Here is a 12,757-nt window from a genome sequence, read left to right as displayed (position 1 = left end):
GGACCATCTTGTGGCTGAGGGTAAAGGAGTTGGAGTCCAACATAATTTAGGGACCCAGGTTGGAGAACTCCTGACTTGAAGGGTCTCGGGTGAAGGGTCCCGGGAAGCATTTGAGGGAATGGCTGCTGGGATGTAGACCATCCCAGACAAGGCGGCTCGCGGCTGGACTTCTTTTGCTGCCTTCTCCTGTCGTTTTCCACCCTCATTTGCCCCACACAAGCCAGTGGAGGGGCTGGAATGGGGGAAATGCTGTGGGAGGAACGAGGGTAACCTTGTTGAGTTACCACCATCGCCAGATCCTAAGAGGAGCAGCAGCGTCTAGGGTAGGGGTCTCCTTGTGTGATCTTCCTGTTCAGTCATGTAAAACAACCACCACCAACCTTTTTTTTTTGGCGAGGGGTCTTGTTCTGTGGCCAGTGAGCAGTCAAACCAGGCAGGGGGTCACGGATTCTCCATCTCCCTTCTCGAGCCCCCTTGGTTCGGTGGCAAAACTCTAGCTGAGGGTTCTGGGCTCCGGCATCTGTTTGTAAGGGGCGTTGACTCTTTCTTTCTCTCTCTCTCTGTCTTTCCGCTCTCGCTGGGCTGCTGGGCTCCTATGCAGTAAAGCTGGAACTTGCTTTGCAAGCGTGAAAGGGGGGTGTCTTGAGGAGCGTGACCTGTTGAGAAACCCCCGGCCTGCTGCCAAGGATCTGGGGCGGTGCGTGGGGGAGGGTTCTGTGACGCATTCAGCACCTGCCAGGGTGGAGTGAGAGGGGGAACCTTCTTGGCCTGGATCCGAGGGCTATGCGTTGCTGGAGTGGTGGTGAGGGAGGCCTCCACCACAGGGAGCCTTCTCTGCCGTTTTGGACCTCTTCATCCGAGTCCTGGTTTCTGTCCTGTTTACAATTCAAACTCTATGGTTAATGGGGGGAAACACCACCTTGCAATATGGACAATCATCTAGTCACAGAGCATTATAAATCCCACATTTCATCTAGTATTTAAAAATCCCGGTTAGAGAATGCATGGTTTTCCATTCAAATGATCATTTGTACCCAGGTAGAGGAGTCTAGGGACATAGGGAGTGGCCTTCTAGTGAGTCAGACCATTGGTCCATTTAGCTCAGTATTGTTAAAGGAATTGCTCTAGAGTGTTGGCTATGCACTCCTGACCTTTGGGCTTGTGTGGGGAATCAGCAAATCCAGAGTGAGCAGCATATTACAGAATAAATTTGGGCAAAGCTTCAGATTTGGAAATTACTGACCGAGAGTTGAGGTCAAATACAATTAGGTTTATTTCGGGTTTTAGGGGTACAGAAAGGAAATCTTGATTAATAAGCAACACAATATTAACTAACAAGGCTAGCAATACCCTTACCAACCGTAGGAACATAGGGAGCTGCCATATACAGAGTCAGACCCTTGGTCCCTCTAGCTCAGGATTGACTTCACAGACTGGCAGCGGCTCCTCCAAGGTTGCAAGCAGGAGTCTCTCTCAGCCCTGTCTTGGAGATGCTGCCAGGGAGGGAACTGGAAACCCAGATGCTCTTCCCAGGGCGGCTCCATCCCCGGAGGGGAATATCTTCCAGTGCTTACACTTCTAGTCTCCCATTCATATGCAGCCAAGGCGGACCCTGCTTAGCTAAGTGAACAAGTCATGCTTGCTACCCCAAGACCAGATCCTCCCTGGAAGGCAGTCTGAAAAGGCTCTCCTTTTCAAGTGCTTCAATGGCCAACTGGGTCAGAAGGAACAGACAAGTGGTGTGAATTCAGCGCTTTTTCCTGGCAGCGGCAGGCTCAGTGCTGAGTTCGGGAGGGTGGCAGGGTTTGGCCTGGGCTCTGGGGAGGTTTGCACCTCTTCCTCCTCAGAGTTCATTGCCCTGGGTTTGCTTGCCTGCCCTTTTTTTTTTTGGAAGCGATAACATTCTAAAGTTGCTTCGGCCCTTTATTGGAAAGAGCGCAATTTGGGGGAGAACTCGTATTTTTTCTCCCCTCCTCTCGGTCCTCTCTGTGGTGGGTGGGTAGCACATTAGTGGCGATGAAGATGGCGCGCACGGTTTTGTGTCTCTCTCTTTAGAGTGCAAGCCCTGGGTGTGCATTAACTGTCAGTCAGGGCTGTGTGTGTGTGTGTTTTCGTGTGTGTTTTCGTGTGTGTTTTCTCTCTGTTAGGCACATGCTGCCTAGATCCAATCCAATGGGAAGCACACACCTCGGTGTTGTTGGATCCTGCAAACTGGGGACTTGGGGAAACTGACTGAAGCCAGGGGAAACTGACTGAAGCCAGTTCAAAGCCAGACACTTGTGATTGGGAGCTGGGTGTGCTATATTAACTGACTTTTCCCTCTTCTCTCTCTCTCTCTCTCTCTCCCTCTCTCGCAGAAATGGAATCTATTCATAACTTGCAAAAACAAGGTAAGAATCTTGAGCCTTCTCTGCCCAGCACCCAGAAAGGTACCTGTGAGGGAACTGGGGCCTGCCAAGTGATGTAAAATTCCTACTCCGTTCATCCTCACAACAGTCCTGTGAGGTAGCTCAAGCTGAGACCCAAGGCACTTGGCCTGAACCCATCTAGCAGGCTTTATGGGTGAGCAAGGATTTGGACTCCCCAGGCCAGCTTTCCCATCAGGCAAACCACACTAGCTTACATTAGTGTAGCTCAGGGGTTCTCAGACTTAAGTCCCCACTTGGTGTTGACTACAACTCCCATCATTCCCAGCTGCAAATGGACCTTGGCAGTTTCAGGGCCCCTCTTTTGGGGCTGACTTGGAGCGAGTCAGCCTAGCACACAGGTTGGGAAACGCTTGCAGGCCTCAGGGGCTGAAATCAGGATGCCTTCTTGTCAGGAAGAGCCAAGTGCTGCAGCAAAAAAACATGGCTCAGTTGGGCAGTGCCTCTATTTTGTTGTAAACCGCCCAGAGCCACAAGTTTTGGGCGGTATAAAAATATGTTAAATAAATACATATTAGGTGGATTTGGGAGGGGGCTGCTGTTGTGAACGTGTTGTTCTTACAGCAGTGGAAAGAATTCAAGAGCAAGTGGAGAACTTTTCAGGTACTGAAAAGGACACGGGATGGGGCCTCTTCGGATGTGGCCTCTTGGCTTTGGAACGCCCTCCTCCTGGAAGAGCTCCCTCCCGCTCGGGTTGCTGTTGTTTTTAAATAAAACAATGAAAGACCCACCTTTTTAGAGGCTTTTTAATGTTTTTGACTGCAGCTCATACCTGGTTGGCTTTTAGCGGTCAACTCTTTAATTTGTGATGTTTAAACGTGCTCTTCACTGGGTCTTTTGATTTCAATGTCATCAGGTGTATATTGTTGTCCGTTTGGGGAGCGACCCGGAGAAGCCGTGCAGTGGCGGGGTGGTGCATGAATGTTTTAAATAAATAATATGCTAGTGGGGGGGGTGTGGGGCTATGACCAGCCCTCCTGTCTCTTCCTGGGAGCCCCCTCATAGTGCTGGTAGCCGTTATGGAGCCCGTGTCTCCTCCAAGCCGACTGTGCGTGTGTTGCTCTTCCAGATCCCAAAAGGATAATCACCTACGATGAAGCCATGGATCATCCTAACCAATGAGGGGAGAGGACGGCGTTGCTCATGGGCGCCTTCTGCAGCGACCACCACATGCTCCCCACCAGGAACGGGCGGCAGCAACGGCCTTTGGTGCTCCTAGCGCCTCTGGGCGTGACAAGACTTCTCAAGGAATTGGCAGAGACTCTCATTATGGGATTATTTAAACTTCCGGTTTTGAACTTTCACAGTCATACCCCTTCCTTACCCCCCTTTATTATCTCCTCCCCCACCCACCCCCACTTTCCGAAAATGGACCCAAGTCGCTGAAGGCTGCTGACTCGGCCTGCCCAAGAACTTTTGGACATCTGTGGGACGAGGGCATCACAGGTTTGCCAGGACTCTGCAGGCATCACTCACACACTAATGGCGAGGAGGTTGGGGCATCTGTTACCTTTTCGTATCCCTCTGGCCACACTGCTTCTCTCACCTCGCCCCTTCCTGCCCGTCTCCCATCCACCCCACCCCACCATCTTTCCTGGAAGGCTGGTTAGACCTGGAGCATGATAGGGTTCTTCACCCTTGTCCCACAGAACTGGGTGCAGGGGGAATTGGTCTTAAAACACTGTGTGTGACTGTGTGTCTGCTCCCTGCCTCTGCAGGGAGCGGGGGAAAGCATCACTGCAGTTCCAGAATCGCACACAGTCTACAAAGCATTCGGGTTCACTTAGGGGAAGAATGTGCCATTCTGACGTCTCCAGGCCAAAACCCTAGATCGCCTCGTTTTGGTTTCATTAAGGCATTCAGGATGTGTCTGTGTGTGTGGTATGGGGAAAAGGTCTGAAAAACAGTGGCCACATTCCCATAACTTTATACCATGTCCCTGAGAGCGAGCAAGCATAAAAAAGAGAGAGAGAGAAATCCGTGTCCCCCATCTCCGTCGCAAAGCTGAAATGTAAGGAATTTGTATTTTTGCTAACTTTCTATGTGATGTGTGCGCACGCACAGATGCACACGTTAACTTTTGTTCTACCTGAAATTAATTTTTTTTCCTCGAAAAAAGAGAGAACCAGTACCAGTGCACCCTGTTGCCCACCCCCTTCTCCCACCTCCTGCTTGCCTTCGATTCTGCTAATTCGCCCTTTTCTGGACTGAGACAAAGAGGCTGTTCTAGGTCATTAATGCTCTCTGTATCTCCCCCCCCCCCTTCCTTCTGAGCTCAGCTGCATTTTCACAATAAATTTTGTTGCTGAAGCAGATCTGCGGGGGAGGGTTGGCGAGAACTGAATTTTTTATTTTTTATTTTAAACGGAAACAAATAGGAAAAAGTTGGAATTTGGGGCTCCCGAAACGGGTTGTGAAGTTGAAAAATCTGGGCTGCTGCTGTGTGGCATGGGGAGGAGGGGTGGGGAGCAGTGTTTTATGAGGAAAGGTTGGAGGGAATCTGGGGTGCCCTCTTGAGGCCAGGGAAAGGGTTTGAGTGGTGGGACGTTTAGGGGTGTCTGGTAGTGGGGAAACATCTTGGTTGAGAGTGACTTCTGGGGGTCCTCAAAGGGGCAACAGCCAAATTTCTTTCTCCTTTGTCAAAGATTTGTACTGTGTGTGCATGCGTGCGCACGCGTGTGCATGCGTGTGTGTGTTCTCTCAACATGCCTTTAAAAAAAACCAAAAACCACCAGCTATGATTCTGTTGCTCCTTGCCACTGCTGGCTGAAACTCTCAACCGTTGGGACTTGCAGGCTGTTGAAGCACCGCCTGGCTGGCGTTGGCCTTCTTAAGCAGCTGGGTTTCTTCTCCCTGGCCCTTCTACTGTGTCTTCTGGGGGGGAGGGGGCAGCTGAGCACAGCCGGTCTTGCAAGATGGAGGGTTGTGTGTGTCTGGCTGTTCTTGCCAGATGGAGTCGGGGGTTTTCAGGTGTGGGTCCCCGGATGATGTCGGACAAGTTGTAGTCCAGCATCTGTGGACCCACATGCAAGAACCCCTGGAGTGAGTCGTTCCAGGTCATTTTCCAAACCCTGGGCAGTCTCTTAAAGAAAGCAGGAAACACTGCTTTCTCTTTCTCCTGATCTGCTTTGGGAGTGGAACGAAAGGAGTGTCCCACTTCTCTCCCTGCCTGATGAGAAGAGACAGCTTGGGACTTGTCAGTTGATTCACTGGGCCTGGAGTTCAGTGGGAACCACCTTTCTATTCTGAGGGCCCCCATCCCGGCCCAGTAGCCCAGGGCCAGTGGTTGGGAGCCATGGCTGCAACACTCTCTCTCTTCCCCCGTGGCCTCGTTTTCGATTTTTATAGCCTCTTTCCTTGTCAGGAGTCTCCTCCTGAAGTCCTCACACAATTCTTTATTGAGCACTTACTAAAGACAAGTCATAAGAACTTAGTCTTTGCCTCATCCTTCCTGATTTATATTTTTGTGCAAATTTCTGTGGGGGTGGGGAGACGAACGGCTTAGCACATGGAAATAACGCTGACGTATAGAAGTATAATGGCTTTTTTTCACTCAAAAGTATTAGTACTGTATCATTAACCAAATATAGAATGTGTGTATGTACGCGCATGTGTGAGAGATCCTCCAGTCCATCCCTAGAAGGCGGGCACAAGCAGAGGTGAAGACACTGGAAGTTGCAGCTTCGTACATTAGAGCATGGGGGTTCTCGGCTGGGGGGCGCTCCAGATGATGTTGTACTACAACTCCCATCTCCCCCCTGCCATTGTGTCGGGGTGATGGGGGCTCTAGTCCCAACAACATCTGGGGACCCAAGGCTGAGAATCTCCCCTGCCTTGGGACTTAGAAGCGAGCTCTTCTTTAGTTGCATCATTGTTGAAGTTGTGGAGTTTTGCAGGGTGACATTATGTTCAGTGCATGTGGAGCCCCAAGATGGAACTGCGGTCTCTCCCTTCTTCGCTGCAAAGATGTGCAAATGGGTGGAACACGCGTGGCCTTTTCGTCTTTTAAGGTGGTGTTGCACAAGGCTGGATTTGTCCTCTTCTTGCAATATCTCTGGACTTCCGCCCTCTGGTGTGAGTTTTGGGGTGGAGAGGGGAGCAGCAGCAACATCCAGAATTGTGGAAACGAGGGCTGATAATAAAGGCAGAGGATCACAAGGGTTTTTGTAGATCCAGAGGATCACTGAAGCTTATTGTAGGGGGCAGACTGGCGTCTTGACCCTACCACTTCAGGTGGAGTGCTTCACGACTGAATGCTCTTCCATATATTAAGCTGTCCCTGCTCAAAGAAAACCAGACCTCCTTAGGAAATTGAAGAGGTGATCTAGCTTAGCTCCTCGCTGATTTGCTAGTTTATTCTTGGCGTGGCTTCCCTCCCATTGGTAAGCATTTGACCATGTGATTCCCCCCAACACCCTGACAGTCTGGAAGGAGATTTCCCACCTCATCTGCTCGGTGAGTGAGCTAGGCCCCAGTTTCTGTTATGATGCTGTTTCCTGGTCACCTGCAGAACCTTTGAGTGTGGCTGCTGCTGCTAATGAAAAGTATCTAGTTCCCAGCTGCAGGCCTACGTCTACTTCTGTGGCCTGGTGAAGGGCCTGCTTTTCACTTTTTGGACCCGCAAACCGTCTTGCTTGTAACTACGTTGGGGTAGTTGGGGGGGAGGGAATCATCCTAATACATTGGAGCACCCTTGTTAAATGGTGAAAAAGTTGATGTCAGCAACGCCCTCTGCCCTTTGTCCAAGAGCGTTCCTCCAGTGTTACTGAACTCAGAAAAATGTGTGCTTGTTCCAAGGCGGCATCTTTCAAACGGGACATTGTTGGCAACCATGTTGGGCACGCCAGTTGGGGCTCACCGGTCGCTGGCACTGGAGGACCTGCCTCTTCTCACTCTCAGATGGTCCAGAGCAGAATCTTTTGGTTGCATCCTAATCCAGAGTTCTCCCAAGACATGGAGGATTTGTTCTTGGATGAGAAGGAAGCAGTGGTGGTCCCAAGCGTGCAACGAGAACCACTGCACTCCTAACACTGCAGATCTCTCTTGAGTAACCTTTTTGCCTGCATATTGGTGGGGAAACTGCTGTTAGTCATGACTGCTACATAGTGGCTTCCTTGGCTAGAGCGTTTTTGAGGGGTGTGTGTGTGACTGAATGCTTTTCTTTCTTTTCAGCAGCCTTAATACATTTTTAAAAGCAAGCCTGTAGGTGTTGTCAAAACGCCATTTAGCCAGAATGTGTTGATTTTTGAGATGCTTATGGCCTGCTTCTCTAGTTCAGCAGTTGCCTTTTTAAAGTCTGTGTTTAATTGTCATAGTGTCTGGTTTTTCTTTTTTGGGTGGGGGCTTAATCTAGGAAGGATTTTACTTCCGACACGCAAAGACATTTCATTACGTTGCACTGAGCCTTCTCCATCTTTCTGCTGCTGTTATATGACTCCCTGTGAATGTGGTGGAGGTAAAAAAAAAATCTGGCTTGTGTGGGTTGTGTGCACCTCATCCCATGAGCGTGGAGGGGAAGGGATTTGGACCCCAGTTACGGGAGGAGTTGCTGTGTTAGAGCATAGCAGTACCTTGAAGACGAACACGTTTTATTGCTATGCAAGCTTTTGTGGATCACAGGTCATGTGCATCTGGTGAAATGTGCTTTAGTCCACATAAACTTGTTACAGTACATTTCTTAGTTCTTAGTCTGAGATGCTACAGATCCCAGGTAGTGCATGAAAGGTTGGGTGCGTGCGTGCGTGAGTCTTACTACTTACTCATCTGTATAAAATATAATTAAGGCAAATGCTAATTCAGAAAGGTGCTGCATATTTCTCCCTTCCCTTCACTCTGTGGGAAGGGTTCTGCAATTGGTGAGGTTTTCTTCAGGTTTAACATTTCAGAGAGTCCACATCTTGTGGTCTTGTCTTGGGACGAGCATGGTGACCCACACACCTCTACCACCTCCTGCCATTAAGGGCTCATTCAAGATGATGAACACAATCCAGTTTGGGACTGGCTGAATGGCTATTGCTTTCCCCAAGGGATCCTTGGGAATGGCTGCTTTGCAAGGGTGTCAAGAGCTCTGGATTCCCCAAGGCCTACTGCAGGACTGCATATCCCCGATTTCCTTCACTGTGTCTGCTTTCAAGCTGGGTTGAGATGGCAGTGCATAGATCCGCCCTTAGTGTACCACCCGTCTGAAGATCCGGTGAACTATCCAGGTGCACTTCAGTTGTTGCATGTTATGGAGGATGCTTGGTGATCGTGTGTGAGTCTGCTCTGATTTTTAGGGATTCTGGGAGAAGCCCCTTAGCCAGCAGAGAGGCACCAGACCAACCGCGTGGCAGTCCAGTCTCAAGGAGTGGTATGTCTGGATGGGAGGGCAGACAAATGGGGTGGAGAATGTTGGCATTCTGCTACAATCCTGCTGCACTGTTCAGATCTCCTTCCTAGCCAAATTTGGCCTGTTAAGGTCATTTGTCATTCTCGCTCATCAGGGTGGGCGCTGCTCACTTATGGAAGTGACTTTCATGCCTTCACTCTTTTGAGCAGACCGCTCGCATTCAGCATTGGCTGTAACTAAATTAGTCTTATCTGCCTGGTCTTGAGGCAAGGGAGACTACAGAAAAAGCTTAGAGCCAGGGGCAGCCAACCTGGTTCTCCAGCTGTTGTGGTTCAGCAACAGCTGGAGAGCCAAGGTTGCCTGCTCCTGGCTTAGAGCAAGGGTTCTTGAGCTTGGGGTTCCCACATGTTGCTGGACTACAACTCCCATCATGCCCTGCCACCTGGAAACCCGAGCTTCATATCCCTGGTTGATAGAGGAAGTTTCCTTTTGTGCTCTGGCGCAGAGACACAGGGCTTCCTTGCCTGTCAGCACCTGGTTAAATCACGGGAGCTCCCGCCCAGTCTTCCAAACCCAGGCTGGCAGTCCCAGAATCCCTTTGGGGAACCAGCAAGGGTCACAGGAGGCTTCCACAGCCTCTTGAGGGAGGAAGACGTTTTAAGCAGGGATAAATGCTTTTGGAGTTCCGGGGAGTGTGTGCGTTGGACACCTCAAGGGTCTATTTGAGCATTCCTTGCCTGTTGTCCTAGTGTGTGTCTGTGTGCTCTCTATGTCTGATCTGCTTTGCTTCATATGATGTGCCTTTCTTGTAGTGTGTGTGTGTGTGTGTGTGTGTGTGTGTGTGTGATGACATCTCATTGTACCCCAGGTCACTTGGCTGCCCTTGAGGCTCATAGGGAAGGGCTGCCCCCTTGTATGACTGGGTAGCTTCGGCAACGAGAACTGCCTGCTCAAGCATGTGCCTTGGGTCTAGCCAAGGGCACAAGCCTGAGTTGTGGTGTCTTAACCCAGGAGTCCTCAACCTGGGCTCCCAGTTACTGATGAGACTAGATGACACACACATCAGGTGGTATATCAATATAAATAAGATTACATATTTTTTTTAAACTCCCATCCTCCCCATCCATAATCACCAAAAGACGGGAGTTGTGATCCGACAACACCCAAGCTTGAGAAGCCCTGCCTTAACGGATCTCAGTGCAAAAGCTGTTTTGTTCCTTGTGTGCATCCATATTTATTTGGTTTTCCGGCCAGAGACATGGTGAGCTGTCCTCCCCTTTTAAATAAAAGACCAGTATTGGAACACAGGAGACCTTTGTGTGTGCTCTCGTAGACATGTCTCACTTAAGGGCGCAAAGCCACACAATTAGCTTGCCCTAAGGTGTTGCATTGAAGTGTTTTGTACAGCTTCTGAAACTCTGTGTGTGCTGTTATAATTCAGTTGATCAGGAATTCCTCCCCAGGTCTTCATTTTTTAGGAAAAGGGAAAAAGCACCTTACACTAATTCTGGTGTTCAAAATCGTTGGTCCACAGATGTTGTTGGACTACAACCCCCATCATCCAGGGCCACAACTGTTGGGGGATAAAGGAAGTTGTAGTCCGATATCTGGGGACTCAAGTTTGAAAACCTCTGCACTAACCTTTCTCAATCTCTCTCTCAAATAATGATGATGATGATGATGATGATGATAATAAAAAGGAGTACTGTAGTGTGGAAATTTGCAGCCTTAGATGTAAACTGTGCAGTTCTGGTTTTTTCCAGGGTCACGGTGTGAGGGCAATCTATGTGTGTGCTAGTATCTCTGTACTGCCACCTGAATGCATGGAACCACTTTGGGTGCATTTACTTTTTATCATCAATTTCTTAAGAAATTGTCTTTTGCACACTTAGGTTTCAGTGAAGTTCCCGTGGGGAGTAGGTGGGAGGATTAGTTCTTAAAACAGGCAAAATAAAACTTTGCATGTTTTCCAACACCTTTCAACACTGGTCTTTCGTTGCCAGAAGTGACACATAGAACCTGATCCTGCACATGTTTACTTGAAGGCAAGCTCTGCTAGTTCAGTGGGATTTACTCCTCAGTGAACATATTTAGGAGGGCAGCTTTGTTGGGCTTCAGAGGAGGGTGTGATTTTTCCTAGTTAAAATTATTGGCTCTTGCTTCTGTTGCTCTTTTTGCCCAGTAATGGGGCATGCAATTTAGGTCACGCTACTCTGCTGTCTCTCTCCTGTAGTAAGGTTCCCCCCCGCCAAAATAGCTTGGACACTGCTCTGGATAGCCTTTCTACCTGCCAACCCCAGCCCTGCATCTGGTTCTGGGCAGAAGTGTACCTAGGTAATTTTGGAGCCTGGACCTGGAGGTCTCCTGCCCCGACACACACAAGTTGAGCATCATCATGCTCGGCTGGGCAACCACAACACCCAGGACAGACTAAAAAGGATTTGGAGGCCGCAAGGGGCTGTGGACGCCCTGGAATTTGGCCCGGAAGTCCAGGGGTAAGAGCACCTCTGGTTCTGTGGCTTCAAGACCCTCTGAGAAGATTTTCTGTGAGCTGCCCCCAGTGTTCCTGGACAGTGATGGAATGGGGAAGGGGCTGGGGCTTCAGGGATTTTGGGAATACAAACTCAAGTTGCAAATGCGTGCCGTACATTGATGTCTTAAAACACCCCCCCACACACACTTTTTTCTGGTGGAGTTGGATTTCAGAAAGGGAGCTAGATGTAGGCCCCAACCCCAGTTAGGCACCAGAGCGTTGCAAGTTGTTCAAGCTTAAGGATAGAGGAGGGCTCTCTATGGGCCCCCCACAGTATTGGGGTCATGGAGAGTTGAGCAGCTGCTGGCCACAAGTACCTTGCTGCCTGCCTCCCAAAGGTCTCGGCTATGGGTTGTCTGGCCTTCCCCAGTTCATGCCTGAAGGCCTGGGCACAGGTAGGTCAGGTTTCTTGTCCATGGTACTCAAGTTCTAAAACCTTCCTCCTGTGTGCCCCTCCTTGGGCCACAGCTGTATCTTCAGGTCCTCCCTGTCCAGTGCAAAGGCCTTTCTGCCATCTCACCTACGCTGGGTGTGACTGCTTGTGCTTTGGAGTCTAGAAGTGTTTAAACTGACGTGTGGTGAATCGACGGGCCCTCTCCTATTCACCTTCTAGTAGTCAGTCAAAATCCGCTCTCCCCAGGCTTGAGTTCGGCACCCGTCTGTTTGGAACCAGACTGATCCCAGCCCACGCCTGTGGAATGGTTTGCTTTAGGTCCATAGATCCCATCTGCCATGTGTTGCTCCAGTTCTTTTCAGTGGGGTCCCCCCACAACAGCCATTCACGACAACGGAGGGAGGCTGCCCAGAGGCTGCATTGGAGGTTTTTGTGGCATCGTGAGTCCTTGGACGTGATAGAGGTGGCTGGGTAAGGTGGCTTGGTTTTGCGCCAGAGTCAATGGCCGCTTAAGCTGCAACTGAGCTGTATGGTCTTAGTTTAAAAAACCACCACCAAGGAGTGTTGGGGCAAGAGGAAGATGGAACACCTAGAGGCCTTTTGCACACCAAGACTGATGAGTGCAAAAGCCTGGCTGGGCAGAAATTCAGCTGAAGGTGGGTTTCTTGCTTTCTCCCTTGCCAAAGTTTTCAGAAGGTAGAAAGGAGGATCTTGCAAAGAATGGTGCTTCCCAGGCTGTGGAAATCTTTTTGTCTGGAGCATTTGTTTGAGGGGTCAGGCGATAATAGAAGCATTAGGGTCTTTCCCTGCCCCCTGAGTGCAACATCTCCTGGCTATCTGTACTGGGGGTTAATTTGTTGGCTGCCATGGCAAAATCTTTCCTATGGTCTTCTCATGTTTATATACTGCAACAATTCTTATGGTTAAGTTCCCCACCAACTCACCCTCCCACCCCAACCTATTTTATATTTTAAAGAGCGGGTGGGTGGGGACTAAACATGGAGAGAGACGTGTGTAGAGCAAATAAACTGACAGATGCTACGTGATGTAAATTGTTGAATAAAAATTTAAGTTTC

The 12,757-nt window shown here is 49.7% G+C and overlaps 2 protein-coding genes across 6 annotated transcripts in view; one reads left to right on the top strand and one right to left on the bottom strand.

The window, feature by feature from the left end:
- The window catches only part of CRYBA1 (crystallin beta A1), a 35,044-nt gene that overhangs the window by 1,236 nt on the left and 21,051 nt on the right, over positions 1-12,757 (bottom strand). For all 5 annotated transcript variants that reach the window (XR_008311744.1, XR_008311749.1, XR_008311746.1 and 2 more), the window contains one exon: positions 381-875. The gene's annotated coding sequence lies outside the window, so the exon portion shown is untranslated. The remainder of the gene's footprint in view (positions 1-380; positions 876-12,757) is intronic.
- NUFIP2 (nuclear FMR1 interacting protein 2) overlaps positions 1-12,757 on the top strand; it is a 21,521-nt gene extending 8,764 nt beyond the window's left edge. Inside the window, exons 3-4 of the mRNA XM_053274623.1 lie at positions 2,358-2,390; positions 3,496-12,757. Of these exons, the coding sequence (XP_053130598.1) occupies positions 2,358-2,390; positions 3,496-3,548 (86 nt within the window). The 3' untranslated portion in view covers positions 3,549-12,757. The remainder of the gene's footprint in view (positions 1-2,357; positions 2,391-3,495) is intronic.

Source organism: Hemicordylus capensis, chromosome 12 (genome assembly GCF_027244095.1).
Source record: "Hemicordylus capensis ecotype Gifberg chromosome 12, rHemCap1.1.pri, whole genome shotgun sequence".
Lineage (NCBI taxonomy): Eukaryota > Metazoa > Chordata > Lepidosauria > Squamata > Cordylidae > Hemicordylus > Hemicordylus capensis.
This window is presented reverse-complemented; position numbering and strand designations above follow the sequence as displayed.